General features: G+C 38.9%; 1 protein-coding gene across 1 annotated transcript; it reads right to left on the bottom strand.

Annotated features, from left to right (window-relative positions):
- Positions 1 to 1,352: 1,352 nt before the first annotated feature.
- Positions 1,353 to 5,293, bottom strand: LOC146380628 (uncharacterized). The gene is made up of 3 exons (XM_084939947.1): positions 5,284 to 5,293; positions 3,566 to 4,470; positions 1,353 to 3,240 (listed from the first exon to the last, which is right to left on the bottom strand). The coding sequence occupies exons 1-3, from the start codon at positions 5,291 to 5,293 to the stop codon at positions 2,548 to 2,550; spliced, it is 1,608 nt and encodes a 535-aa protein (XP_084796073.1). The 3' UTR covers positions 1,353 to 2,547.
- Between the last annotated feature and the right edge of the window lie 22,323 nt (positions 5,294 to 27,616).

Genomic DNA, 27,616 nt, shown 5'->3' with positions numbered 1-27,616 from the left:
GGAAACGTCCGATGGCTAGTCCAGCTATGTTAACTTGTTAATCTTTCGCCGAAAAAATGTTTTCTGCGGTGCCGTCTTTCGTGCTTGGCTCTCCTACCTTTGCTAACATGATGCGCATAGTGCAGAAGCCGGTGCTGCATTCACTTACCCTCGGATATCTGAGCTTCACTGTGAAACCATAATCGTACATTTTATATTTCATTAAATGTTATTGTTTTAGCTTCGGGGTGGCACCTGGGGTGGCCAGTCTGGTTGGGGGGGTGGCCTGTGCCCCCCCCAAGCCACCCTGCTGGACACGCCACTGCTGGGAACTGATAAAAAAAACGGAACCAGGTGACCTGAGGGATCTGGAAGGTTCATACTGGGTCAGGAGGTCACTGATGTATTTTGGTCCTAAACCATTCAGAGCTTTATAGACCAGCATCAGAACTTCAAAAATCTATCCTCTGACGGATAAGCAGCCAGAGTGAAGACCTCAGAGCTGGACTGGTGTGGTCCACTTTTTTGGTCTTAGTGAGGACTCGAGCAGCAGAGTTCTGAATGAGCTGTAGTTGTCTGACTGATTTCTTAGGTAGACCTGTAAAGATGCTGTTACAGTAATCAAGCCTACTAAAAATGAATGCATGGACTAGTTTTTCCAGGTCCTGTTGAGACATATCAGTACTTACTTTTAAACGTTTACTCTTTGGCCGCTCCGCTTCCACCGTTTTTTTCGGCAAACTTATCCACAGCCACCGCCGCGCTATGCAATCTGGGATATGTTGGGCCACGAAGTCTACACCGCCACATCCTTAGAATTCAGGGAAATGAAGGACGCATTTGAGGGCCGCATTTCGAGCAGCCTTTGAATTGGGACAGCCTTCGTCGCGTTGCTGTGACGTAATCGGCCTTAAAATGCGCCCTCTAAGGCTGCAGACCCTGAATTGGGATACAGACCAGGAGTGACATGTTTAGCCACATGTTCTCCTTAAGTTGCTGGCTGTCTGAGTGGTGTCCAAGACACGATGTGGGCTTCATAGATAATTGGAAAATCTTCTGGAGGAAACCTGGTCTTGTTAGGAGAGAGGGCATCGATCCCACTTTGGATGGAGCAGATCTCATTTCTAGAAATATGGACAAATTTATTAAACCCACTAAAATATGACTATCCAGAGCTGGGACCAGGAAACAGAGTTGCAGTCTTAAACACCTATCTGCAGCTTCTCTCCTCCTGAAACGACAGCCTCAACACAGCATTTAATCTGTTATTAGAATATTAAATATTTCACTTTAATGTTGCAACTACGCGGTCACTTCTGTCTTTAAACAAAATATTTTCCAGTTACAGAAATCATGAAATCCAAACTAAAGTGTTACTGTTGTATTATGCATTTAATATAAATAATCGATGATGGTACTGACATGAAGGAAGAGAAAGTTACAGGTTGCATCCTTTGACTTTGTCTCTGTGCCTTTGGGTGATTTTGAGAAGGACAGATGTTTCTGTTCAATTCTTAAATCCATTTTTTCAAACACAAACACTATTTTAAAGCTTCTAAAGATTAAAATATTAATGATAATTATAATAACAGTAATAAAAACAAAACCTCTCAGATCCATCAAACCAAGCAGCAGAAAGAACAATAACTGAAGAGAAAACTTTAACCTTGTAGACTTCATTATGTTCCAGCTGCTCTACAGACGCTGTGACCTCGAACTTAAGCAGGTCGTAAAGTATGTGCAGCTCAATAACTTCATAATTACACCCTGTGGTATTTAGGCAGCAGAACAACTAAGAATAACAACTACAAATAATGTTTTTAGGTTTCTGTTGTACTGCAAGGTTCTGTACAGGAGAACCAAACCAAGAGCAAATATTACGTCTCATTTACACCCGAGCACGAAGAGCCTTCAAAATTTAGCAAATTGAATCATCTTTGTTTAGATGCAAGAAGAATCATATAGAAATGAAAAAGTATAAATATAAATCCAGAGCAAAGATATCCTCTAAGTCAGCGTAGCACATGTGCAGCTGCTGGGATTCACGTAAGCATTCGGCTCGTCGCTGTTGCAGATTTTTCTCTCGCTGTTCTGGCTCACAGCGCTGCAAGCACAAAAATAAATATCCCCAAAGGTGTGAAAGGGAGCTAATTAGTAAGAGTATTGTTACTCTCCCCAGGAGTAGTCCAGCAGTAGAAATCAGTCCAATAACAAGGTGTGTAACATCTAGCAGGGTGACAGAAAAACCAAGGGTAACTTCTAAGGACCTCAACGTCTCTCTCACATTGCGTTTTTTAAACATGTTTCCATTTGTCACTTCAGTCTTTACTCTGAAATACAGGAAGAGAAATCATGGCTGAAACAATTTCTCATGAAACCAGGGGTGTGGTCCAACAGTCAGTTTTGGTGAGGAAGGTTCCTAACTGAGAGAAGTGACCCAGAAGTATCTGTGTAGCAGCCACAATGAATCAAGATCATGAGCTTTATTAAATGATCAAAGTCTATTCTTTCATTTTCTGTATTATTCAGTTTGCATTGGTAATGCAGAAGTTCGGCCCAGCAACCAGTTCAGTTCAACACAAGTTTAAATGATTCTATCTGAACTCTGTGGAGCCTGATCTCAAGCTTTTTGAGTCTGACACTGAAACCAGAGGATCTTTCTGTCTCTTCAGATTCACTGTGATCCAGTGATGGGAGTGATTTCAGCCCTGAGTGATCACGCTGATGTTTGCACAGAGCAGACAATGAGGTGAATGTTTTGGCACATTGGTAACAGTGAAACAGTTTATTAGTAACGTGGGATCGTTTGTGTTCAGAGTATGAACTGAGAATCCTGAAGCTCTTGTCACACTGGTCACAGCTGTAGTTTCCTTCCATGTGTGTACTTTCATGATAGTTACGACCATTTGACTGTGAGAAGCTTTTGTCACAGTGTCTGCACTTGTATGGTTTCTCTCCTGTGTGGACTCGTTTGTGTCTTTTAAGCTTACTTGTAGTGGTGAAGGATGACCCACACTGATCACAGAGGTGCTTTTTAACCCCACTGTGAATCAGTTCATGTCGTTTTAAGTCACCTGATGTGGTGAAGCTTCTCCCACATTCTTTGCAGTATTTCAGTTTGTCTCCAGTGTGTCTACGTTGATGTCTTTTTAGGGTGTCTTGTCGACTGAAAGTTTTTCCACAAAGGTCACAACGAAAGTCTTTCCCACCACCACGGTGATGACAGGGTTGAGAACTGGATCCATCTGTGTCGCTCTGCTTCTAAACAAAGACACAAAGACAGTGTAAGTCAGTCCTTCAACATTTTTATCCTGAACGTCGCCTGAAATAAAGAGCATCTCTGCAGACGTCCAATTACATTTGACTGTTTCAGTTAACACACTCAGTTTACTGGGCTGCAATAACTACAATACTACCACCATAATACTACAGTAATACTAAAATCATAACTGACATGAAAATCTGAATAATCACTCAGAGCTGCTTTTCCATGCAGTAGAATTGCTAACATGCTAACACAGTTTAATGAGCAGAGTTGTTCCAAACAGTCAGGCTAAAATGACAAGATAACAATATAAATACATACCTCACAGTAACTGCACTTGTAGAGTCTCTTTCTGGTGTGGATCTGTTGGTGTCGTCTCAGGTTACGTAGAGCTTTAAAAGACTTCTCACACAGGTCACATTTATAAGGTCTCTCCTCAGTGTGGGTAAACATGTGTCGTTGTAACTGTGCATCTGTTGTAAACTCTTTGCCACACTGTTCACAGCAGTACACAACATGTCTGGTGTGAATGCGTAGGTGTATATTTCGGTTTCCTCTCTGGCTGAAAGTTTTTCCACAGATGTCACAGCTGTATGCCTTAATTCCAGAGTGGGTAACTAGATGATTCTGTAAGCTGCTACTTTGAGTAAAAGCTCTGCCACACTGATCACAGCTGTACGCTTTAACTCCACTGTGGCTGAGTTGGTGGTTTTTTAGAGCACCCTTCCAGGAAAAAGACTTTCCACACAAGTCACAGCTGAACGGTCTCTCTCCAGTGTGGATGACCTGATGATGTTTTAGTGAAGCCTTCACAGTAAACTCCTTCCCACACTCGTCACAGCTGTATGCCTTAATTCCAGAGTGGGTAACTAGATGATTCTGTAAGCTGCTACTGTGAGTAAAAGCTCTGCCACACTGATCACAGCTGTACGCTTTAACTCCACTGTGGATGAGTTGGTGTTTTTTTAGGGATTCCTTCCAGGAAAAAGACTTTCCACACAAGTCACAGCTGAACGGTCTCTCTCCAGTGTGGATGACCTGATGACGTTTTAGTTCAGCCTTCCCAGTAAAACCCTTCCCACACTCGTCACAGGTGTATGTTTTCTCTCTCTTTCTTCTGTGAGGTTTGTCGGCCTCCTGAGAGCGCTGACTTCTCGCTCCATGTTGGTCCTGCAGTGACAGAGATACAAACAGAGGCAGTGAGTGAAATGCAGTCGTGGAACAAACTCAACCTTCAAACTCCCTCCATTAACACTAGTTTTAAACCTGAAGGTGGAGTGTGGCACCAAACACCTTAAAGGTCTCTTATCCCCACCTGCTGGTAGTTCTAACACATTACATCCAACCTGGTGTTAAAAGTAATTCATGACTGTTCAAACACTAAAATCATGCCCATCCCTCCTGATTGCACACACACACACACACACACACACACACTTTTATATTATTTTATAATTTATATTATAGTGTTGTTTCCTATTACATATTTCTTAAATTTTTATAGATTTATACATAATTATTCAGTGATAATAAATCCTATGTTTGTTTATTTGTTTATTCAAAAAGAACCCCATTAGCTTCCACAACAGATGTTGCTCATCTTCCGTCAAATACTATCACATAAAATATTATACAATAAAGTGGATTCAAGATATCCACATAATTTGGCTCTTACATCCACAGTGAGGTTTCACAATTCTTAAAATATAAGCAATCAATAATAATAATATAATAATAATATCAATAACATTCAGGCACATTACACAAATTTCAAAAACAAATCATCTCTTACAATATTTACAACAACTAAAAGCTCTGTGAATCGGCTTTTAAGTATGGAAGCCCGTTTCCGCCACTAAATAAAAACAAAACAGCCAGTATCCATAAGTCAAAATTTCGAGAAATATAACTCAAAATTTCGAGAAATATAACTCAAAATTTCGAGAAATATAACTCAAAATTTCGAGTTACTTTTCTCAAAATTTCGAGTTAGCGCTGCCAATCAAAAATATAGGTGAATGAGGTTGCTTTCTTGTTACCCGGAAGCATATGGCGCAGAGGAACGTGCACTCAAAAACGGATCCCAACAAATTGGCGCTTTCGCGAGTACGTTTGCTGATAGTAACACCATGTGATTCAGCTAATAAGGGATTTCATCATTTGTGAAGCCAGGCTGAAAACACTCAGCAATCTGTGCATTCACGACTGGATGTAATACCGGTAGCTTAGCTGTAGCATTTGTAGCTGAGGGCTTCAGCTTCCGGGTAACGAGGAAATGACGTCATTCACGTAGATTACTGATTGGCAGCGCTAACTCGAAATTTCGAGGAAGTAACTCGAAATTTCGAGAAAATAACTCGAAATTTTGAGTTATGGATCCTTTTTTTTTTTTTTTTTTTTAGTGGCGGACACGGGCTTCCATATTTAAGTGTTCATTGAAGTTTTGAATAGTTTGAATAATTCTCTAATTTTATAAGGCAATTTATTCCACTTAAAAGTTGCTCTAAATGTAACAGTTTTACAAAAAGTTACTTTTAACTCTAGGATTTACTAAATTGCAGTTTGTTGAAGACTGTGTAACATGATTATGTATTTCATCTGGATACTGCAGCTGAGCAGAAATAAATGTGGTGTGTTTAACAGAATTGCTTTCTTTATAAATACAAGTAAGCCATAGAATATTTTAGTCTGCACAGGAAGCCAAGAAAGTTGATTATGCATTTTATCGATATTAGTATAGTATGAACATCTTAACACTAATCTGGACGCCTTATTCTGGACTAACTGAAGTCTGTTAAGATCTGTCTTATTAGCTGCTGACCAAATGATTGAACAATACTCCAGATGAGACATTACTAGTGCATTAATGACATCTTTCATAATTGAAGAAGTGATACAGAAAGAGCATTTCATAGCCATAGCTATGCCTTGTCCCATTTTCTTAAAAACAATCGATGTGCTGAGACAATGAAAGGTGGTGATTTATGGTAATGCCGAGTATTTTAATCTGGGTGACGTGTGTTAGAACACTGGCTATGGAAAGACTCAGGTGTGGGCTGTTGACTAATCTGCTTCTAATTAACATAGATTTGGATTTAGATACATTTAAAATCATGTTGTTTTTACTTATCCAGTCAAAGACATTCAGCAAATTTTGTTGTGACACGCTGATCAATTCAGAATTGTCACTGGCTGAATAAAACAAGGTGGAATCATTGGCATACCCAAGATTAAGCCAAGACATATTGCAGATCGTTAGTGAAAACTGAATAGAGAAGTGGAGCGAGGCAGCTGCCTTGGGGTAAACGCAGTTCATAACTGAGAAATAACCATTACAATAAACCTTCTGCTATCTTCTGTCCAAATAATTTTTTTTCCAGCACAAAGCAGCTGGTGAAAATCCATAACATTTTAGTTTATCAATCAAAAGATCAAAATTTATCAAATCAAATGCAAGAAAAATGTCTGATTGTAACCTAAGGGGTTTTTTTTTTACATTAAGGAAAAGGCACCAAACATCAAACACATTTAAGCCTAAACAGTAACACATGAAAAATCCATCAATATATTTTCACTTAAACAAGCAGCTGTTTTTTATGTGCATTAAAGTTATATAAAAATTTAACAGTGCAAATGCAAATTGCTTGCTGACAGTTTAACCAAAAGGCATTTCCAGAGGAAATTGGCCGACATTTGCTCCAAGGCATTTGCATTTGCACTGTTAAATTTTTATATAATTTTAATACACATAAAAAACAGCTGCTTGGTTATGTGCAAATACATTGATGTTTTTTTTTTTTGCACTAATAAAGTTGTGGAGTTGTAAAGTATTTTGTCTAGTGTCAATTATATCGTCAGTTATATCGTTATCGCACATTTTCAAATGTATATCGTGATAAATATTTTTGGTCATATCGCCCTGCTCTGTCTGTCACCTTCTGTGTTGAGCTCATTGTTTTCTCTGTAGTGGCTGAGCTGAGTCCAAGTAGCTGAAAATGTTCCTCTGCTGCTCCGTCAGACTCTTCTCCTCCTGCTGATCAGCTGGGACACAAAACAGATCTTTGTTAGGCTCCACACTGCACTGAAGAGTCAAAGTGTCTCATATGTTCATCTGACAACAAAAACAACAAATTTTGCTTCCCGAGGTGGGCAAACAGACACAAAAGGTTTGAGCACGGATACCAAATTTAGCAGTATGGCAGACCAGTAGCAGGAGAGACTGAGGCCTGTTATTGGAATCAAATGCCCAGTGGGCCGACACACCGATTTGCACCGATAAGACAAAGACAGCTATGTTTTATCCTGGAATACTTTTTTTTTTTTTTTACATTTCCTTGAAATGTTTTTCATTCATTGTAGCACATATCAGGTCCCCATAAGGAGAATCATGTGCTAACGGTTGTCTAAATGACTCGGGTAAATTCTGTAGCATGCATGCTTGTTGTTTTTGTCTGCTTCCACTTGTCTTTGCATTAGGATGATGTCGCCGAAAATGTGCAGTGATATTCGCTGTGTTCCCACTAGTGCTGTCAGCGTTAATCTCGTTAAAATGACATTAACGCTATAACGCCGCAAATCTCTGTTAACGAGTTACCGCGGATCACCCCGTGCGTGGGGCTGGACGGCGTCAACACATTAACAAGCTAACTGCGCTAACGCACTAGTTCCCACCAATTGAGCATTGCGTGGCACATCCGACATACTGTTTTACTTTTGTCCATGACGCGCTTACCTTCAGGGTCATGCTTCACATGAACATCAAGATAGTTCTAAACGCCAGATCTGAATGAGGGTGGGGGAGGTTCAATTTCGGGTAGCGTTGAGGCAGTTGCCATGTTGCAACGAGCTTAGCTTCTGTCTTGCTAGCTTGCACTACGCTTAGTGGATCTGCACTCGACAGTGCAGCCTAGGCGGGGTAGTCGAACGCAGATCCACTGAGCGCTCAACACAGACAGCATCGTCGGAAGAAAAGTTGATAAAACAAATAAAAAATTTTGTATTGTTCGATACATGGTAAATGGTAAATGGCCTGCATTTGTATAGCGCTTTTCTAGTCCTTAAGGACCCCAAAGCGCTTTACACTACATTCAGTCATTCACACACACACATTCACACACTGGCAATAGCAAGCTACATTGTAGCCACAGCTGCCCTGGGGCGCACTGACAGAGGTGAGGCTGCCGGACACAGGCGCTACCTCTGACCACCACCAGTAGGCAAACATGGGGTTAGTATCTTGCCCAAGGATATTTGGCATGCAGCCAGGAGGCAGCCTGGGATCGAACCACCGACCTTCTGATTAGTGGCTGACCTGCTCTGCCACCTGAGCTACAGCCACCCCATATACATATGCGTACCGAACCGAAAGCACTGTATCGAACGGTTCAATATTGATACAAGTATTGTTGCACCCCTACTGCCAACATGCTGTTTGTTTGTTGTTTTTTAAAAACACACACTCCCTTCACCTCTTCTACATTCCTATGTTTCTCCCAGAGCAGATCTGAGGGACAGTCGCTCAGTCATACACATATACTTTTAATCTCACCCTTAAGGGGTGGTCCCCAGGAGTTTCACAGCATGGTTTAGAACAGTGGTTCTCAAACTGTGGTACACATACCACTAGTAGTACTTAGTCTCTCTCTGGTGGTACACGGAAAATCTAAAAAACTTTTTAAACACTAAACAATATGTAATTGTGGAGGTATGCAAAGACGACACAAGCGTTCCCGGGGCTCTTCTGGGAGAGAGAGTGGACCAGAAAACGTCTCCCCAAGCATGAGTCCTCTATAAAGAGCAGCATTTCCTTATTGCCAGTGGTCGCGGCCACTTCTGCAAGTGAGTAGTAATCCTTTGCAGCCAGCAACAGTGAATTGGTGAAGCCAGCTGTCGGAGGAAGACTTGAGTGAAGAGGAATCCGCCTTCATCTGTCTCTACATGAGCTCAAGAGCAATACCGTCACCCAGGCCCGAGAGAGAGGAGTTTCTCGGTCCGAGGGAGTAGCGCCATAGACGTGGACAAAATTGTTGGTACCCTTCAGTCAATGAAAGAAGAACTGACAATGGTCACAGAAAAAACTTTAATCTGACAAAAGTAATAATAAATAAAATTCTATGAATCTTAACCAATGAAAATCAGACATTGCTTTTCAACCCTGCTTCAACTGAATTATTTAAATAATAAATGGATGAAACAGGGCTGGACTAAAATGATGGTACCCCTAGAAAAGAATGAAAATAATGTGACCAAAGCGACATGTTAATCCAAGGTGTGTCCACTAATCAGCATCACAGGTGTCTACAATCTTGTAATAAGTCAGTGGGCCTATATATAGGACTCCAGGTGTTGTTTGGTGACAGGGTGAGTACCACACTCAACATGGACCAGAGGAAGCAAAGGAAGGAGTTGTCTCAGGAGATCAGAAAGAAAATCATAGACAAGCATGTTAAAGTTAAAGGCTATAAGACCACCTCCAAGCAGCTAGACGTTCCTGTGACTACAATTGCACATGTTATTCAGAAATTTAAGATCCATGGAACTGTAGCCAACCTCCCTGGATGTGGCCGTAGGAGGAAAATTGATGACAGATCAAAGAGACGGATAATCCGAATGGTAACAAAAGAGCCCAGAAAGACTTCTAAAGAGATCCAAGCTGAAGTTCATGCTCAAGGAACATCAGTGTCAGATCGCACGAGCCGTCATTGTTTCAGCCAAAGTAGGATACATGGGAGATGACCAAGGAGGACACCACTGTTAAAATCATATCACAAAAAATCCAGACTGGAATATGCCAAACTACGTGTTGACAAGCCACAAAGCTTCTGGGAGAATGTTGTGTGGACAGATGACACAAAAATTGAACTTTTTGCCAAGGCACATCAGCTCCATGTTCACAGATGGAAAAATGAAGCATATCAAGAAAAGAACATTATCCCAACTGTGAAACATGGGGGAGGCTCGGTTATGTTCTGGGGCTGCTTTGCTGCATCTGGCACAGGGTGTCTTGAATCTGTGCAGGGTACAATGAAATCTCAAGACTATCAACGGATTCTAGAGAGAAATGTGCCGGCCAGTGTCAGAAAGACAGGTCTCAGTCACAGGTCATGGGTCTTACAACAGGACAATGACCCAAAATACACAGCTAAAACCCAAGAATGGCTAAGAGGAAAACATTGGACTATGCCAGCCCTCCCAATTTTTCTGGGAGAATCCAGAATTTCATTGCCCCTCCCGAAACACACACACACACACACACACACCTTTTGAATGTTGGCAAATATGCTTATGTGGTGTCTGTGAAGGTTCTCAGTCATCCAGGTCATCGTAGTCTAAGAAGCTTGGAAAGAGAAGCGTCTGGACTTCTTCAAGTAGCTTGAAATACATTTAAATCTGGGACTCTCCACCATTTGACCCTTAGAACGGAAGAGGCTTCTCGGATAAGAGGTGAAACGTCTTCATGTGTATGTGGTGTTAAATAGGCCTATACTACTGCGCTTCGATGTCGCTCGTAAGGGTGAAACTCATTGTGAAACGTTTGAGAACCACTGCTACAGAACAATGGAGATTTCCGTTATATGGTAACACCTGCACCTCACGTGACGCCCAGAATTGTACAATACTGATGCTTGAGAGCGCGCGTGTGATGCAAGTATGTGTAGAGTGTTGAGCGCGTGATCAGTGGTGAGAAAAACAAATCACGAAACTTGACCTTTCTTTACTCGTGGCTCACTTGCACTTCTAATCTATTCGTTTGCACACTTACACACACCCAGCTGTGGTTTCCTGTTTTGCTACACTCTGGAGAGCCTCGCCTTTAACGGTCTTCTCTCACAGAGAGCAACAGAAAACTTCATTCAGAAAACTTCGAAAAACTCGAGATTGACTGAACTCAGTTCAAAGTTACCTTGACACTTACCTTTAGATGTGAGAGGTAGTGATGGTCCGCTTGAAGCTGACACTCCGGTGCCTGTGTGAAAAAGATCAACACACTGCTTCAGAAGCACTTTGTCGAGGCTTGATTCGTTTGGCCAGAGTCACGTGATTAGTGACGTCTGACGCTTCATTTAGAACGTATTTTTTTTTACTGAACTTTATTGAACACACAATAAGTATACAACATACAAACAGATGAAGTTTAAGAAAGAACAGAATATGAACATACAGAACCAGGGGTAAAAAAAAAATTATTATATGAGTGCGCGCAAAAATCAACATATATAAATATTGTTCTGAGAGCCTTTTTGTTGGTTGAGTCTGATATTGATTGTATGTACAATTCCATATCCTTATAAAAAGGCAGAAATATGGTGTTTTATTAATAAACTTACATTTATGGATAGAAAATTTAGCTAAACGTATTAAGAAATGTATTATAAAAAACATTTATCATTCTTCCTGGAGAACTTAAAGAAACAGAATAAAACATTTTCCCATCATTAAGAAAACTCCCTTAAAATATGGACAATAACAAAATTGCTAAATTCTTCCAGAATCTCTGTGTAGAGGAACAGTACCAAAAAAGATGTGCTACAGTTTCTGGATGATCCCCACAGAAAGTTCAATTAGTATTTATGTCTCTTTTAAATGTTACCATATAGTGACTGGCTGGGTAACATTTATGAAGAATTTTACATGAGATTTCCTTCACCTTGTTTACAATTAGATATTTATGGGATCATCCAGACTGTCTTCCAGGTGATATCTGGAACATGTCGGCTCCAGTAAGATATTATATATATGGGAGAGACATGATATCTTCTTGGAATAAACTACGTATTCTCTTATTGCTGTTACCAAGTTCCTGTGAAAAGCAGATTTTTCCCACTGCTGACTCAGCTGGATCAGGGAGAGTGACTGAGGTAGATATTGAACTGTCAGTGTTTTTATATAACATTAAAGTACCTGAGGGTATGGCACCAAGCACCATTGAGAATTCCCAAACACTGACGGGAAAATTATATAGTGTAAGGAATTCATTGTAAGTAAGCAGTACTCCCTCTTTATTAACCAGCTGAGCCACCAATAGGATCCCATTTTGGACCCAAGTTTCCAGGAAAAGTGATTTATTTTTAAATAAAATATCTCTGTTGTTCCAGATGAGTTATATGTGTGGTGAGAAGTTGTGTTTATAAATGAGGGTCCACGCTAAGAGGACCTGCTTATGGTTTTTCCATATAAAATTAAAGAGCATGCGGTCGATGTCTTTACTAATTTTCTTATCCAGATGTAAGGAGAGAGCAGCATATGCCAGTCGGGATATCCCTTCAGCTTTAGTAACTAAAACTCTACCTTTCAGAGATAAATCCCTTTGCAGCCACTGGTTGAACTTTTTTTGTGTTTTTTTGTATAATCGGAGTGAAGTTTGACGAGCATCTTGACTTTTGGTCTTTGGATATTAACAGTCCTGGGTATGTGACTTCTTGATTAACAGAACTGTTACAGATAGCATTTGCAGTGCAGTCTTTTATTGCTAGTAATTCACATTTTTTTAGATTTAGACATAAACCAGATGCCTCAGAGAAATCACTAATAACACTAAGGGCTGGACGGATTTGATTTGCATTCTTCAAGAAGAGTGTGGTCTCATCAGCTAGCTGGCTGATGATGAGCTCCATATCAGCTGTGGTGATTCTTTGTACAACAGGTCAAATCTCAAGGTGGAGTCTTAATCATTTTTAATTGAGCTATTGCCATTCGTGTACAAGGTTTTGAAGCTTTACAGAAAAATTCCCCAAAGCCAAATTTTTCCAAAGAGTGGAAAATAAATTGATGTTCAATTGTGTCAAAAGCCTTTTAAAAATCCAGGAAGAGAATGAAGCTATTGTCAGATACCAAATCAGAGTAATCAAGTAGATCTAAAACCAGTCTAATGTTATTAGAAATGTGTCTATTTCTCATAAAGCCTGATTGTGTCTCATCGATAATTGTATCCAAGAACTCTTTAATTCTGTTAGCAAGTACTAAAGCCATAATCTCATAGTCATTATTGAGCAGACAGATGGGTCTCCAATTATCAATAAGAAGTAAGTCTTTGTTTGGCTTTGGAATAAGTGTTATGAGACCCTGAGTAAGAGTAGGAGGGAGGGTGTTATTCTCTATACTTTCTATGAAAAGCTGCAGTAAGAACGGAGCCAGGAGATTAGAAAATGATTTATAAAACTCTGCAGTTAAACCATCTGTGCCAGGAGATTTGTTGGCCTTAAGTGCAGAAATAGAATTACAAACTTCCTCCTCAGTCAGAGGGCTGTCACAGAGACTTCTATCTTCCACAACAATAGTTTTTAGGTTTTTAATATTATTGAGAAACAGCGTTGAGACATCCTCATTATATTTTGAGTTGTACAGTTTAGTATAGAATTTGGCACAGAAATTTGAAATTTCTCTAGGATTGTCAGAGACAATGCCATTAATATTTAGTTGATTTTGGAATCTGTATTTTTCAAGCCTGAAAAAGCAGAATTTTGTTCTCCCTCCTCCAGCCACCTCTTCCTGGATCTTATAAAAGCACCCTCAGCCTTGTGTCGATATAAACCGTCCAATTTATTTTGAAGGTCTAGTAAAGTTAATTTATCTTCCTCTGAGATTTCTTCTGGGGAATTCTGGTAATAAGAGGCAATTTTGCTGATCACTTCTTCCTCTTCAGCTTTCCTTGATTTAATAATTTGACTCCCATATCTTCTCAAGAATTTGCATGCTTCAAATTTAAAAAGTTCCCAATTGGTACAAAAGGACTTCTCTCTGTTAGCTTTATTCCATAATGAGCCATTAATTTATTAATCTGCGTTCTAACCATTTTATTTATTTATTTTTTAGTAAGGAGTTATTCATTATTTCTTCTAAGGAGTCAAGTAATTTATCATTTTCAGATTTATTATTGTAACCATATATATTTGTTGTTTGCAAAACTTTTGCATATGATTTTAAAATTGTCAATTAATATTTGCATTTAAAATTATGAAATATGATTCATTAAACATGTTTGTGGTTGTTACAGTAAAATATATAACTTTTTCTACTCGGATTTATGTTTTTGTCTGATTTTAGATCAATTGTGTTAGTACAGTATGTCAAAATGAAAACATAACTGTAAATTCAGACACTTGAGGTTGTGCTGAAAAGAATGATACCAAACAAGGCAAAGTAAATCGTTTGTAAAGGTGAAATATGGAGGTAAAATCAAAAGTAGTTAAAAATGGCCAATTATCCCCTGGAGCCCAGAGGGTTAAACGTTTTTTTAAAGTAACACAATAGTTACTTTTCAAGTAATTCATTACTTTCAGAATCTTGTAACTCAGTTACTAACTAAGTGACTTATTTGAAGAAGTATCTAGTAACCAGTGTTGGGACTAACGCGTTATTAACTAACGCGTTACAGTAACTACGTTATTATTGTGGTAACGAGCACGGTAACTAGTTATTATGCCAAAATCAGGAACGCGTTACTCGTTACTGGGATTTAGATAGGCTCGTTATTCGTTACTTCTTGCGGTGGCTATCGCGGAGCTTCCACAGATTCAGTAACATTAGCAAGTGGTGGAGGCCAGCAGGTGGATGAGAGAAAGGGGAGGCAAGAGGAGAGACCCGAAGCGGCCACCCGTCCGAGTGTCAGGTGAACTGAACTTCAGGTAAGAAGTTATGACCTGCAGTCTATCTGGGTCAGATATAAACCAAGTTTAGTTGGAGTTTATTTTCGTTGTGCTGACTTTTTCCTACTGCGTGCTAGCTAGCATGACGGGGTTTCTATACAGCTGGGTGGTGCTATGTTACTGATGTTGAACTTTATTTTGTTCATACGGTTAATTATTAGAGTTGCCAACCATTTCCTAAAAAATCTCGTATTCAGAGAAAATATTATGCGTTTCGTCTTGAGGTGAAAAGGAACAGTTTGTCCCGGACTTCAGCTAGAATGAAAAAGGCACAAAGCTGGAGTTATTCTGTCTTTGCTGCACAGCTGCCTCTTCTTCTCTCATTCTCTCCCCTCCCTCTCCTGTTGCTACTTTAATCATGAAACTGATCAATGATCAGCTGATCGGCTTTTCCCTCTTGTTTGTTTATCGTCCACTTTGCGCCAGAAAGAGGAAACCACCGGATGTCGCGTTAAACAACAGCAGCACATTTGATCAGCTGTTGTTAGAATTTATTTAATATTACTTTCTAGTATCAGCTGATGTTTGCTGGAGCCACAGCTGTAAAGCTGCTGGTCATGATATCGGTTTGTATATCTGGTGAGAGGGAAACATGAGGATGAAACCAGGAGATGTCCTTACTGAATCATCAGAGCTGAACAGGTGATGGAGAAACAGGTTTACCTTTTAGGTGACATGAATGAGTTGAAGGGAAGTTATGAACTGTTTCTGAGAGATAAATAACACCAGGATCCTTTTCTATGTAGCTGACAGCTGGTAACTGTGCAGGGGCGGATCTAGCAAAGTGTTGCCAGGGGGGCAGGTAGGGCATTAACAGGGAAAGGGGGGCACAAAGAAATACTTTCTTATTCTCATTTCAAATGTCTAGCTTTTAATAAATAATTATCTGAATCTTACAACAAATGATTGATAGATTGATACATATATACCATCAAGACTGTGTACATCACTGTCACAACAGTGTTTGTTTTCATTCAAAGGCTTTATGATTTTTGCTATAATGGCGGGCCGGTCTCTAGTCAAAATGCCCGGGCTGATTTTTTGTCCCAGTCCAGCCCTGTATGCAGCTCATCTGCAGTCTGGTGTTACCTACATCTTCCTATTCAGAAGGCAGAATTTCCGAGTTCTGAGTACAATCAAAAGCACCACGACTGCGGTTTTTGTGTTAGATGTAAAAGGCGCACATGACGCTGTAACGTAGGCTAGAATCATGGCGGCGGTCAACGACGGTCCAGGCGTGGGATTTCTCTCGTGGAAATATGCACATTATTTTTTCCTTTGGTAGGTGGCACAGTGCACTTGTGGCAAGTAAGCAAGCTAGAAGACTGGCACTCTTGCTGGGTATCCAGTTAGCAACACATTAACAAGAGAAGTCTGAGTAAAACCAAAGTTACTTTCCCTAGTAACTAGTTACTTTGAAAGTAACGAGTAACTTGAGGTAACTAAGTTACTTTTGATGGAAGTAACTAGTAATGTAACTAAGTTACTAATTTAAAGTAACTTACCCAACACTGCTAGTAACTATAATTAGTTACTTTTTCAAAATAACTTGCCAACACTGTTTATAAGGAAGTGAGTCATTCGCAGGATTTGTGGAGCGTTCTGATGGTGAGAGATAGCAAACCACAGATCGTTCTATTGAGAGATATGGAGCCAGAGAGGCAGAGGAGAGGTTCTGTCGTGTGGGAGTATTTTTGGTTGATTTTGGTCAGTTTTGGTTGGGTTTGCCAGTTTTGTGTTCTTGTTGTTTGTTTTTTGCGTGTTTATTTTATCTAAAAAAGTAAAAAAACTTAAATTGTCAAAAATCTGCTTTTCATAATATAAATATCATGAAATAACTTTACAAAGACTTCCATTTGACTCTTTACATTTAATGTAATAAAAAATATATTTTATTTATAAAGTAATCTTAAATGTTATTCTACAAATGTGCAGCTATTTAATGTGTTTATTCTTTTTAGCTGATAGTCTGTGGAACCCAGGACGACCAGATACCTGCATCTCTACCAGTTTCTGTGCACTCCAGCCTCTTCTGAGAGGGTTTTTTTTTAAGGCAGGAGAAATTACTCCATGAAAACAAGCAGACTCGGCCATCACACAGTGGAACAAATTCTCTTCTTAAATAAAAATGAAAACGGGTTACCTTAAATGCATTGTTTTTTTAATTTGCAAGTTCATAAGCATTTTCCCTTTCCAGTTCACAATCAATTCTGCCCCCAGGTCAAAAATATGTATAAGAATATTGGCCTAATATAATATTATTAATAAACATACCAGTTCAGCTGTCCAGTGATTAATTGTATTCAAAAGGACTTCTCCCTGTGACTTTGTCTTTAATAGCATTTAAAGAGTGGTCTTCACAAAAACTGCTTCTTCAGTTAGTAGTTGTCAATAGGGATGGGTATCGTTTAGGTTTTATCTGATACCAGTACCAAACCGGTACTTTTGAAACGGTGTCGGTACTTAAACGGTCCTCAAACCAGTGCTTAAAGAATGAAGAACACACACTTTGTCCAAAAACCTCTCATGTTTAGCTGTTTTCCACTTTTTCTTTGGTCATTTTAGCCTTTTTGGCCGGGGTGAAGGGAGTATCTGCCATCAAACACGAAGACAGCCGCATGTAACTATGACGGTGTTTGCTAGTTCACCCTACATGCGTTAATGTAATAACGTGGTTAGCCTACTCAATGTAAATTACACACAAACAACATTAAGCTACTCACACAGAGAAGAACAGCTGCTGCTGCTGCCATCATCATCTGTCATCATTTCTGCTACACTGGCAGGGCTAGGGGCCAGGACTCTTCTCTTCGGGTTTTTGGGGGATGTTGCTAACTCCGGGTCCGATAACAGGCAAACCACCCACAGTAGATGTGCACGGTGTGAGGTCTCGCAGCAAGCTATCAAATACGGCGCATTTCTTGGCTTTTAAAAACCCGCTATGCGTCGACAGGTGTTTCATCAGATTGGAGGCGTTACCTCGTTTGCACATTATCACCTTATAGCACTTGTTGCAGACTGCTGAGTTTGCATCTTTTGCTGTGAAGTACAGCCAGACTTTTGACCGCTTCGCCTTGGGCATTTTAATCTGTAGCTCTGCTCTAAAAGAACGTACGTACCTGGGCCCGCCTACTACGCTTGCAAAGGTAAAATGATTGGCTAGAATCCAAAGAGTATGACATCTCAGGAAAAAAAGCACCAAAATAAAGCACCGAAATGTGCACTGCTTTTTGGTCTGGTTACTACCGTTTATGTCAGAACTGGTGCCATCATGGCACCAGATACCGGTACCCATCCCTAGTTGTCAACAGACCTTAAACTAGAGGTTTAAGATTACCATTTCGTAATCTTTAAAACAAACCTCAACACAGTGAAATGAAGTTTCTATCAATAGTTATTTAAACTAAATTAGCCAGCTGTATAAATTTTGGCACCCCAACAGAAAATTTACATCAATATTTAGTAGATCCTCCTTTTGCAGAAATAACAGCCTCTAATTGATTCCTATCGCTTCCAATGACAGTCTGGATTCTGGTTGAAGGTATTTTGGACCATTCTTCAATTTGTGACTCTGCTCTTACTTTGGATGTTCATATCAAATCTCTGGTTCAGTCCTGCTTCTATTATTTAAGACACATTTCTAAATCAAGCCCTATTGTATCTCGTTCTGAACTGGAGATTATTATTCATGCATTAATTTCATTCACTAGGAGGTCCCTGCGATCATGTGATCAGGACCTACTTGTTATTCAACATACAAAGCTGAGAACCAAGGGAGATAGAGCTTTTGACTGTGAAACTCTTCCTTGGAGTTTAAGATCTGTGCAGTCAGTGATCTCTTCTAAAAAACAACTAAAAACACATCTTTTTAGAATTGCATTTTGTTAACTTTTAACGTTTTATACTCTGTCATCCCTTTGAGAAGTACTTTGTGATGTTTTTACTTACTTAACGTCTGCTTCCTCCATGCATACCGCCTCTTGTTATGTCCAAATAACTCAATTTTAGTTTCATCAGTCCACAGCACCTTATTCCAAAATGAAGCTGGCTTGTCCAAATGTGCTTTAGCATAGCTAAAGCAACTCTGTTTGAGGCATGTGCGCAGAAAAGGCTTCTTCTGCATTACTCTCCTATACAGCATCTCCTTGTACAAATTGTTGTGCTGAATTGTTGAACACAGTGACACCATCTGCTGCAAGATGATGTTGTAGGTTTCATCTTACATTAGTTATTTTATTTTGTATACAGCTACATTTTATACATATCTCACATGCAGCACCTCAGTTTTGCAACTTTCTCATCACTTTAATATTTTCATCCAGTTTAGTTCATCTTCTAGCTGAACATCTTTGTGTTTCTAGATTTCAGATCATGTGTCTTTGTGTTGATGGTTTATGTATTCGTGAAGAACTTTCCAAGTGATTTCTGAATATTTACTTTTACTTCTGACATCTGTGCCTCCTGGTGTCCTGTGATTGTGACATCATCATGAGAATATGTTGTTACAGCAAATACTAAATAATCACACACACCATTATAAATCTGAACCACGGATTAAGTACCAAACTATCCAGTTGGCTAAAGACAAAGGGGGGTTTGGGGTTCCCATGTTTGAAAGATTATTATACTTCAGCTCAGTTGGGGATATTAGTGTGTTGGTGTAATGTAGACTACCAAGCGAGATGGAAAGAAACAGAAACAGGAACAGTGGCCTTAAGAGATTTTCCAATTCAGGCAAGCTTAGGGGATGTGACACTTATTAAAAAACAAATTAATCAAGGAAATCAATGGATTAACTTGCCTTTAAAACTTTGGTTACAATTTCTTAATAAGAATGATTGGAATGAAGAGGCCAGGATTTTAAGATGGTGCGCTTTTGATTTTGATTTTTTACCCAATAAGTTAGATGTAAGATATAAAAAATGGGCAGGACAAGGCTTAATGGCATATTGTATGTTTTATGATAAGGGAATTCTTAGGGACTTCCAATCAGTAAAAGATCAATACCAGTTAAGCAAAACTGATTTTTTTTTAGGTTTCTTCAAATTAGGCATCACCTACATAACTTTATACCTAAAAGAACAGATCTTTTCTCTCTTCCTGTTTTGAATATATTTGTCAAGGCTTACCAGGCAGACCCTGGCCTCAAGGTGATTTCTAGATTGTATAGGGGTCTACAAGAGGTTAAGAAGCGGAATACTACCTACATTAAAAAAATGGGAAAGGGAAACAAATACAGCAATTTCAACTGACATTTGGTATCAGCAGTGTGCTTTTCAGTGGAGAATTTCTAGTGCTAATATATGGAGATGTTTTGGTTGGAAGAGTCTCTGTAGGTTTTTTATTACTCCTGCACAAAGTAAACATTATTCTAATCACTCTAGCTGCTGGAGAAACTGTGGGGCCCAGGGAATAAAACACTTTCACTTGTTTTGATCCATTGATCAACACTTTTTGGGTATTGATTCATTCTGAGTTACAGATCATTTTTAGTATGCAACTTCCCTTTAATTGGGATGAACTTTTGTTTGGATATTTATACTCAGTGAATGTAGATAAAATGTCCAAGCTGTTGTATGGTATTCTGAGTCTGGCTGCCCGTAAGACTATTACCAAGAAATGGCTTAGTGTGAAAATTCCATCACTAAATGACTGGTATGAGATTGTTCATGGGATGTTTAAAATGGAAAGAATTACCTTCATTAATAGACTCCAATATGACATATTTAGTGATATTTGGGATAAATGGAAACATTACATTTTGTCAAGGAGACCCGATTTTGTTTGAATCTCTGTAATTATGTATGCCATATTTCTGAACTGTTATGTGTATATTTGTATATGTCAGTATGTATGAGTGTATAGGCGAATACATATGTATGTAGGTATAAGTATATGGGTGTGTATGTGTACGTATGTGTGTGTGGTTATATGTGTATGTGTATGTGTATGTGTATGTATGTATATATATATGTATGTGTATGTATATGTGTGTGTATATGTATATATATATATGTGTGTGTGTGTGTGTGTGTGTGTGTTTGTGTGTGTGTGTATACACACACTAGATGGTACACCCGTTTGTTTATTTTTGATTATTTGTTTATTTTGGTTTATTTGTGTTCTTATAGGTTGTTTATTAAAAAAATATATATTAAAAAATAAATAAATAAATAAATCTGAACTTAAAGGCTTTTATTGATTTATCTTTCTTCTCAGATTGAAGACAGAATAAAAAAAAATTCAAACATTCATATTTAATGACATTTTTAATAAATATAATATATAAGACTGTTTTTAAGTCATATGAATAATTTACAAAAATAATCTAAATTTCTTAACAAATATTTCTGTAAAAGTGTGAACTAGTAAGAACTAGCAGAAATGGTTCCAGTTGCTGCTTCAACTTTGTTTCATCATTTCCATCATCATCATTTAGGAATCACTGGAGGACACAGCAGAGTTTTCTGTGGTGGTGAAAGAGAGAAGGTGACATGAAAAGAAAAAGAAGAAGCACCATTACACAGATATACACAGTGTCTTTTTATTACCTATATTATAATCTTCACATGTTTGCCAGAAAGTCACTTTTGGTTTTTCTAAATTATTTTTATAAATAATTTGTTTCTCACCTCATTTATTTTCCTTTTAAGCCACTCGGTGTTTGGTCTGAGGAAAAATGTTCTTCCTCTGCTTGTTTTGACCCTGGAAGAAAAAAGAAGTTTATAATGAGAGGGAAATAAATCAAAGGATTCGACATTTTCACTTTATTGTTAACTGAACATGTGCAGTGTCCATTTTGCATTATGCTGTGAGAGAACAGCTCAGGTTTCCTCCAAGCTCATAAGCACAAACTCACAGATTCCCCAATGTCACCAAATTAGAAACAATCACAGAGCAAACAGTAATGCTGTATTTTAGAGAGGGGAACATTTATCTGCTACATCAAGGTTTCAGTGCAAATCTCATTTTCATTGTTGTGTTTGTGGATTTTTAGTCAAGAATTAATTTCTACATTTTATTTGGTTTAAGTGTATTTAGAAGTTCTACTTACTCATAGCCATGCAGGCAGCCATGTCTGTCGTCTTCAAAGCAGCTGATAATGTTTTTTGCCCATTTAGGTGTAGACATGTTTATTACACCACTGTTAGAATATGTTTTATAGCAGGTTTTCCCCACGAGGTCAGCCCCTGCAGCACATCATCACACACATTGTGATTATTCTTCAGAGCAAAACTTCACAAAACTGACAAAAAACTACAACTGGCTTTAATCAATCATATAGATTTTATTAAATGTAATCGACTGTATTTTGTCCAGAAACAGCTGCTCTGTTACCGTTTGTAAGAAAGTTACATTAAGACCAGATAGATTTATAACCGTGTTAAGAAACAGATTTTTAGCTGGTGTTACTGAACTTTCACAACAGAGAAATAAAAACTGTACCTGATACAGAGATGAGCATCACCACACTCAGGGAGATCAGAAGAATCAGGTGGCTGGTGGAGAGACTCGAACACATGTTGAGACGCTGAAAGGCACCAAATCTGAGTCTGGATCTGAGCCGTGAACAGGTTTGTTACCAGCTGATGAACTTGTCAAAGTGTGACAGCAGCTCATCTTATATACTGTAGCTTGTGACTGAATTAGGGGCTGTTTGGTGATGTATTTACACAAAAATAAACACTGATGGAAACACGACAACCACAGACTGCTGTGGCGTGCAGCTTCCTTTCTCATGTTGAGGTTTGTTGTACAGCTTAATGTGTCTGTAATGGGTTTAAACCTGATAATATGTACTATAAACTGGAAATATATGAACAGTCATCCCACAAGTATTGACATTTTATAGTAGTAGTATTAACATTACTAACAGCAGTTGGAGCAGCAGTACGCTGCTGTGAAACAAGTGTTGTTCTGCTGTTGGACAACATATATTATTTATCCAATAGCAATAAATAAAATCAAGATGTAGGTTTTGTATTTCTGGGCTCATGAACAACTGTTTGTTTTTTAATCTTTCCTTTTTAGAGATCGTAGATCTTCAGACGACAGCCAGTACAAACAAATGATTTATTAAATATGATGCTGGACATGAAACACAAGTGTATGAGTTTAACCTTAAACATAAGCTGCTGTAATATCAATGCATTTAACACTGAAGGGAAACATTTTACTAATTATTATTTTTATTTTTGATACTTTTTCACAGTTTTTCAATAACACAGTTTTGTGTATTATTGCAAGCGGTATAGCCCCCCTTTGTTTTAGAAGAAAAAGTTGCCCCCACCCCACCCCGCGCACGCGCACATCCTTCAAACACGCACACACATATTTTGTTTTCAAACTCCATTGCGGTTTATTTCACACCTCATACAGAGTTCGTCACGCATTGTCAAAGGTATGTGCCTTTTTTCACGTCACGCTGTGCGCCACGTTATAGACCCTGTGCACGAGAAAATGCTAACTTCCTGTTTTAAGACCAGATGTAAGGTTGTACAGTTCTGATTGCTTTATTTTGCAGTCAACTGCTACTGCGAAGGTGGACTCAAAAGTCATGACCAAAACTCGAAAACGGAAAGATTACGTTAGGTTACAAAGAGCAGAGGGTGGGAACACTCACCACTGCTGTGTCATAAAAAATCAAATGATCAATTTTGATGTTCGAAGTGTGTAGATCGATTGTTTGTTTACATCACTCAACATAAGCAGAACTGCATTACTGCAGCAGAAGACACATCGTCCACATTCAGAAGCACATCTCTGTATAGTGACTGTTCTTATGATTTAACAGGCCAATGTCCAGCATTCAAACTACAGGTGAAGAATAGTCAAAGCCAGATGTTTCCCTATTATGTCGATATCAGTACACACCTACACAGCATGTCAACAAACCGTGAAAAAAAGCCACAGGACATAAAAAAATACATGAATGATTGTGGGCAAGGGTCTCTATATGTTAGTATTTACGAAGGGTATGTTGGAACTTATCTTCACAATTACAGTGGTCCCTCGCTATAACGCGGTTCACCGTTTGAAGCCTCGCTGTTTCGCGAATTCTTTTAGTGCAATTTTGCATGATTTTTTTTTTTTAAAAGCGCATTGTGATCTGTGTCCCGATCGGCTGTAGATCATTGTCATCTCCCCCGTGCCATGCCGTGCTCCCCTCAACAGCACAGAATCGCTACATTGATCACTAGCAGTGTCCAAGCGTTCCATTTTTTTTTTCCTTTTCATACCGTGCCCCCCCTGCAATGGCTCTGCGCCCCCCCTCCCCCACAGGGGGCAGGCCCCACACTTTGGGAAGCTCTGGTTTAAATGGATTGTTGAGTAGTCCTGCGCATCTCTAATAAACAGATGGAGAATGAATGTTTTTGTTTCACTCTTTTGTTGGCTTGTTGGAAACTTGCACACAACTTAGTTTATTAATGACAAATCTTTAGTTTAATCCTCTCTGAAATGTAGAGAAAAGAAAAGAGAGAGCAGGAAAGGTAAAGTTAGTTATTTTATTACATACAGGGAAGTATTTTAACATGTTTTATTACAAATGTTCCCTCGGTCTGTGGAAAGGCTTTGCATTGGCTGAGCACGGGGACTCTCTGTGACGCGATCTTCCACCAGTTTCGTTCCTGTTAATCTGTGGGTGTTGATTTTATTAGTGGTTTGCACCTCCTACATCTAAATTCATGGTGGTTTCCTTTCAAAGACAACTCAGAATAAAACAGTGACATTACTGGGTGATCAGCTTCTGTGGCCACATTTAAGAGGACTTTCCCTGTGACTTTGTCTTTAATAGCGTTTAATGAGTGGGCTTCACAGAAACTGCTTCTACACTTAGTAATTGTCAACAGGTACAGACCTTAAATTAGAGGCTTAAGATTACCATTTAGTGATCTTTAACACAAGGTACGTGATGATCTATTTCCAAACTTTATTAATAAAGTGTTTGAGCTCAGGGGAAAAATATGTTTAAAAAAGCAGGTGGAAGAGCACAGACCACGGCCCGCGGGCCATTTGCGGCCCACATCACCTCTACTTGTGACCCGCATATTGATGTGAAGAAATGTTTTTTAAAAATATTATTCGAAAAATGATTTAATATGAAGGCAATAGGAGCAGAGTGTTACAGGCATGGCCCTTTACGACTGTAGCCGCATGGACGGTGTAGTCCGTGCTGCAGGGAGAACGTGTGGGACCGCCCCTCCCGCTGTTTGTGTGCGAGCGCGATGGTGGGAGAAAAAGCAAAGTCGAAAAGTACGAGGTGCTAGCGACCACAAACGGGAGATGGAAGCATGTATATATTATGATAATGGCCACTGCAGCCAAAAAGAGTGCCTGATGAGCCCAGTTCTAAGTAAGCTGTTAAGACTCGACTCTACACCATGTTCGTGTTAAAACAAACGAAACATTACATTTTTGGAAATATTAGTGGGGTTTTTCTTTTCTTTTCTTTTTTTTGTACTACTTGAACACTAAAGTGGCCCTCCAATGAGATGACGGTGCTAGAAGTGGCCCGCGGCTCATTTGAGTTTGAGACCCCTGCCATAGACAGTAAGACAGAGGTAGCCATGACAGTGATGTCATCTACTGGTTTCCTTCTGGGTTGTTCCTTATTGTCCTAATTAATTTCATCTTACAGCAAATTGATTACACAGTCAAAGAATTTGTGTTTATATACAATTGTTTGAACCTTTGACCCCACACTTGGTTAGATGGCTCCACAAGTCATTCTAGTGTAGTATAAATATACAGTGAGTTCTGTCGTTCAAAAGTCAATCCAACGAAGACTGTCAAACAAATTCCTTTTATGTTGCTGTATTAGGGACTTCTTTGTGGAAAATATTACACTTGTGTGTGCCACCAACTGTTCAGGGTCAGCTGGGATGTTAAGTTCATCTTGGTCACAGACATGTAGAGTTCATGTAGCTGTTGGGTCACATTTGATGATTCCTTTTCTGCCTGGCACCTGTGGACCGTGTTCATTTCACTTATAGTTGTTTGGCTGTGTGATGTACCAAGCAGCGAAGGAAACTTAGACACAGGTTAAAGTCCAAAAAAAGGATAAAATGGAATTTTTATGTGACCCCAAAACATAATTGGTTAAATCAGGCAAAAAAAATCAAAATCTTGGGCCCATAAAAGAGGTCAAAATAACAGAACTCTACTCAAAGTTAAAAAAAAACTAAAAAAACATACTGATAACTAAAAACTGACCTAACTGAAACTAACATAATGAACTCCTAATTCCCTCCCATGGTCCCAAGTTATGGCTCGCTCCGCCCCTTTCCCACCTATTGGCTCCTTAATCAAGGGACTGAAGCAGCTGCAACGAAGGTAACTCAGAAAACAAAGATTAATCATACATAACAGTGTAAACTAAAATGTGCACACGCATTTTAGAATGCAGTGTTATGTGGATATGTGAATTAATTCTAAACCAAAACCAGTTATTCAGTGTCCTGTAAATTAATTCTGTAAATATTGCTCCCCCTGGAGGTTCTTCCTACCTTTACACACGCATTCATACTCTGATGGATTCATCCAAGAGCAACATTGGGTTGGTATACAGACTGGGATTGAACCCCCAACCTTCTGTTTAATAGGTGACCCACACTATTGTCTGAGCTACAGCCACCCTGAAGTCATTATGTGTTGAAAGTATGATCGTTATTTACTCATTAACCTCACTGTGTTTGTAAAACTATGTTAACACCTTAGCTACATCAGAGCAAACAGTGGAAAGCACTGGAATGTTTCACGTTTTGTAATGAACCTTATCAAACACGAGAAATATCATTTAGAAAAAAACTAAAAGATAAATATGACCACAAAACTGTTTTTAAAGCTCTCTCAATAATTCACATGAAAACTATTTACATTTCATAACAAATATTTCTGTAAAATATTTGAACTAATAAATAAGCAGAACTGTTTCCAGTAGCTGTGTTGCTTAGAGAGAAGGTGACATGAAAAGAGAAATAAGAAGCACCATTGGACAGATATACAAAGTGTCTTTTTATAACCTTTTATTTCATTTATAATCTTCACACTTTAGCTAAAATGTTACTGTTGGTTTTCAGTGAGCACCCACTGCTTTACACTCTCTCCCTTTAATCCCCTGGGTCCTAAAGTATTTCCAGCAAAATATGTTCAGTTTTCTTGTCCAGGTTATCTACGTATCCCTGTCTCTGACTGGTCACATGCTGCCAACATCAACATCACCTCTTACCACTTGCATTCATAGCTGGAAAGATAAACTGTGGGTTTATGTATCCAAGCTACATGGATCTTAGTTTAATTGTCATGTTAGCATAATGTATGGATTGATTGTAGTCACCACCTTCACAAATGGCCACATGTTGTTGGATACAGACAAAAATATCAATGAATGAAGCAGTGGAAATAAACTTTCTCTAAAGGGTTTCTGGGCTCAGTCTCAGAAATCATTCAGAAGGCGCTCAGAGTAGAGCTCCAGTATTTTGGGCTTCTAACGAGTACACCCTCTGAGTGAGCTGCTCTACCACTTTGAAGAGATTAAGAATTTTATTTCCCAGATTTATTTGTAAAAATAGGAGAAAACAAAGACAAGACATAAAGATCAAACTCTACACAACACAACAGTAATATGGAAGTACAGAAGAACAAAGGAAGTGTAACTACAAGAATCCACAATCACTATAGCAATAAAAGACAAGTCACCATTCTTCTTTCTCTGATTCGTGCCTGT

This window comes from Perissodus microlepis, chromosome 9 (assembly GCF_051167445.1).
Source record: "Perissodus microlepis isolate ML-2025 ecotype Zambia chromosome 9, ASM5116744v1, whole genome shotgun sequence".
Lineage (NCBI taxonomy): Eukaryota > Metazoa > Chordata > Actinopteri > Cichliformes > Cichlidae > Perissodus > Perissodus microlepis.
The sequence above is the reverse complement of the archived record's forward strand: the minus strand, read 5'-3'. Positions and strand labels throughout refer to the sequence as shown.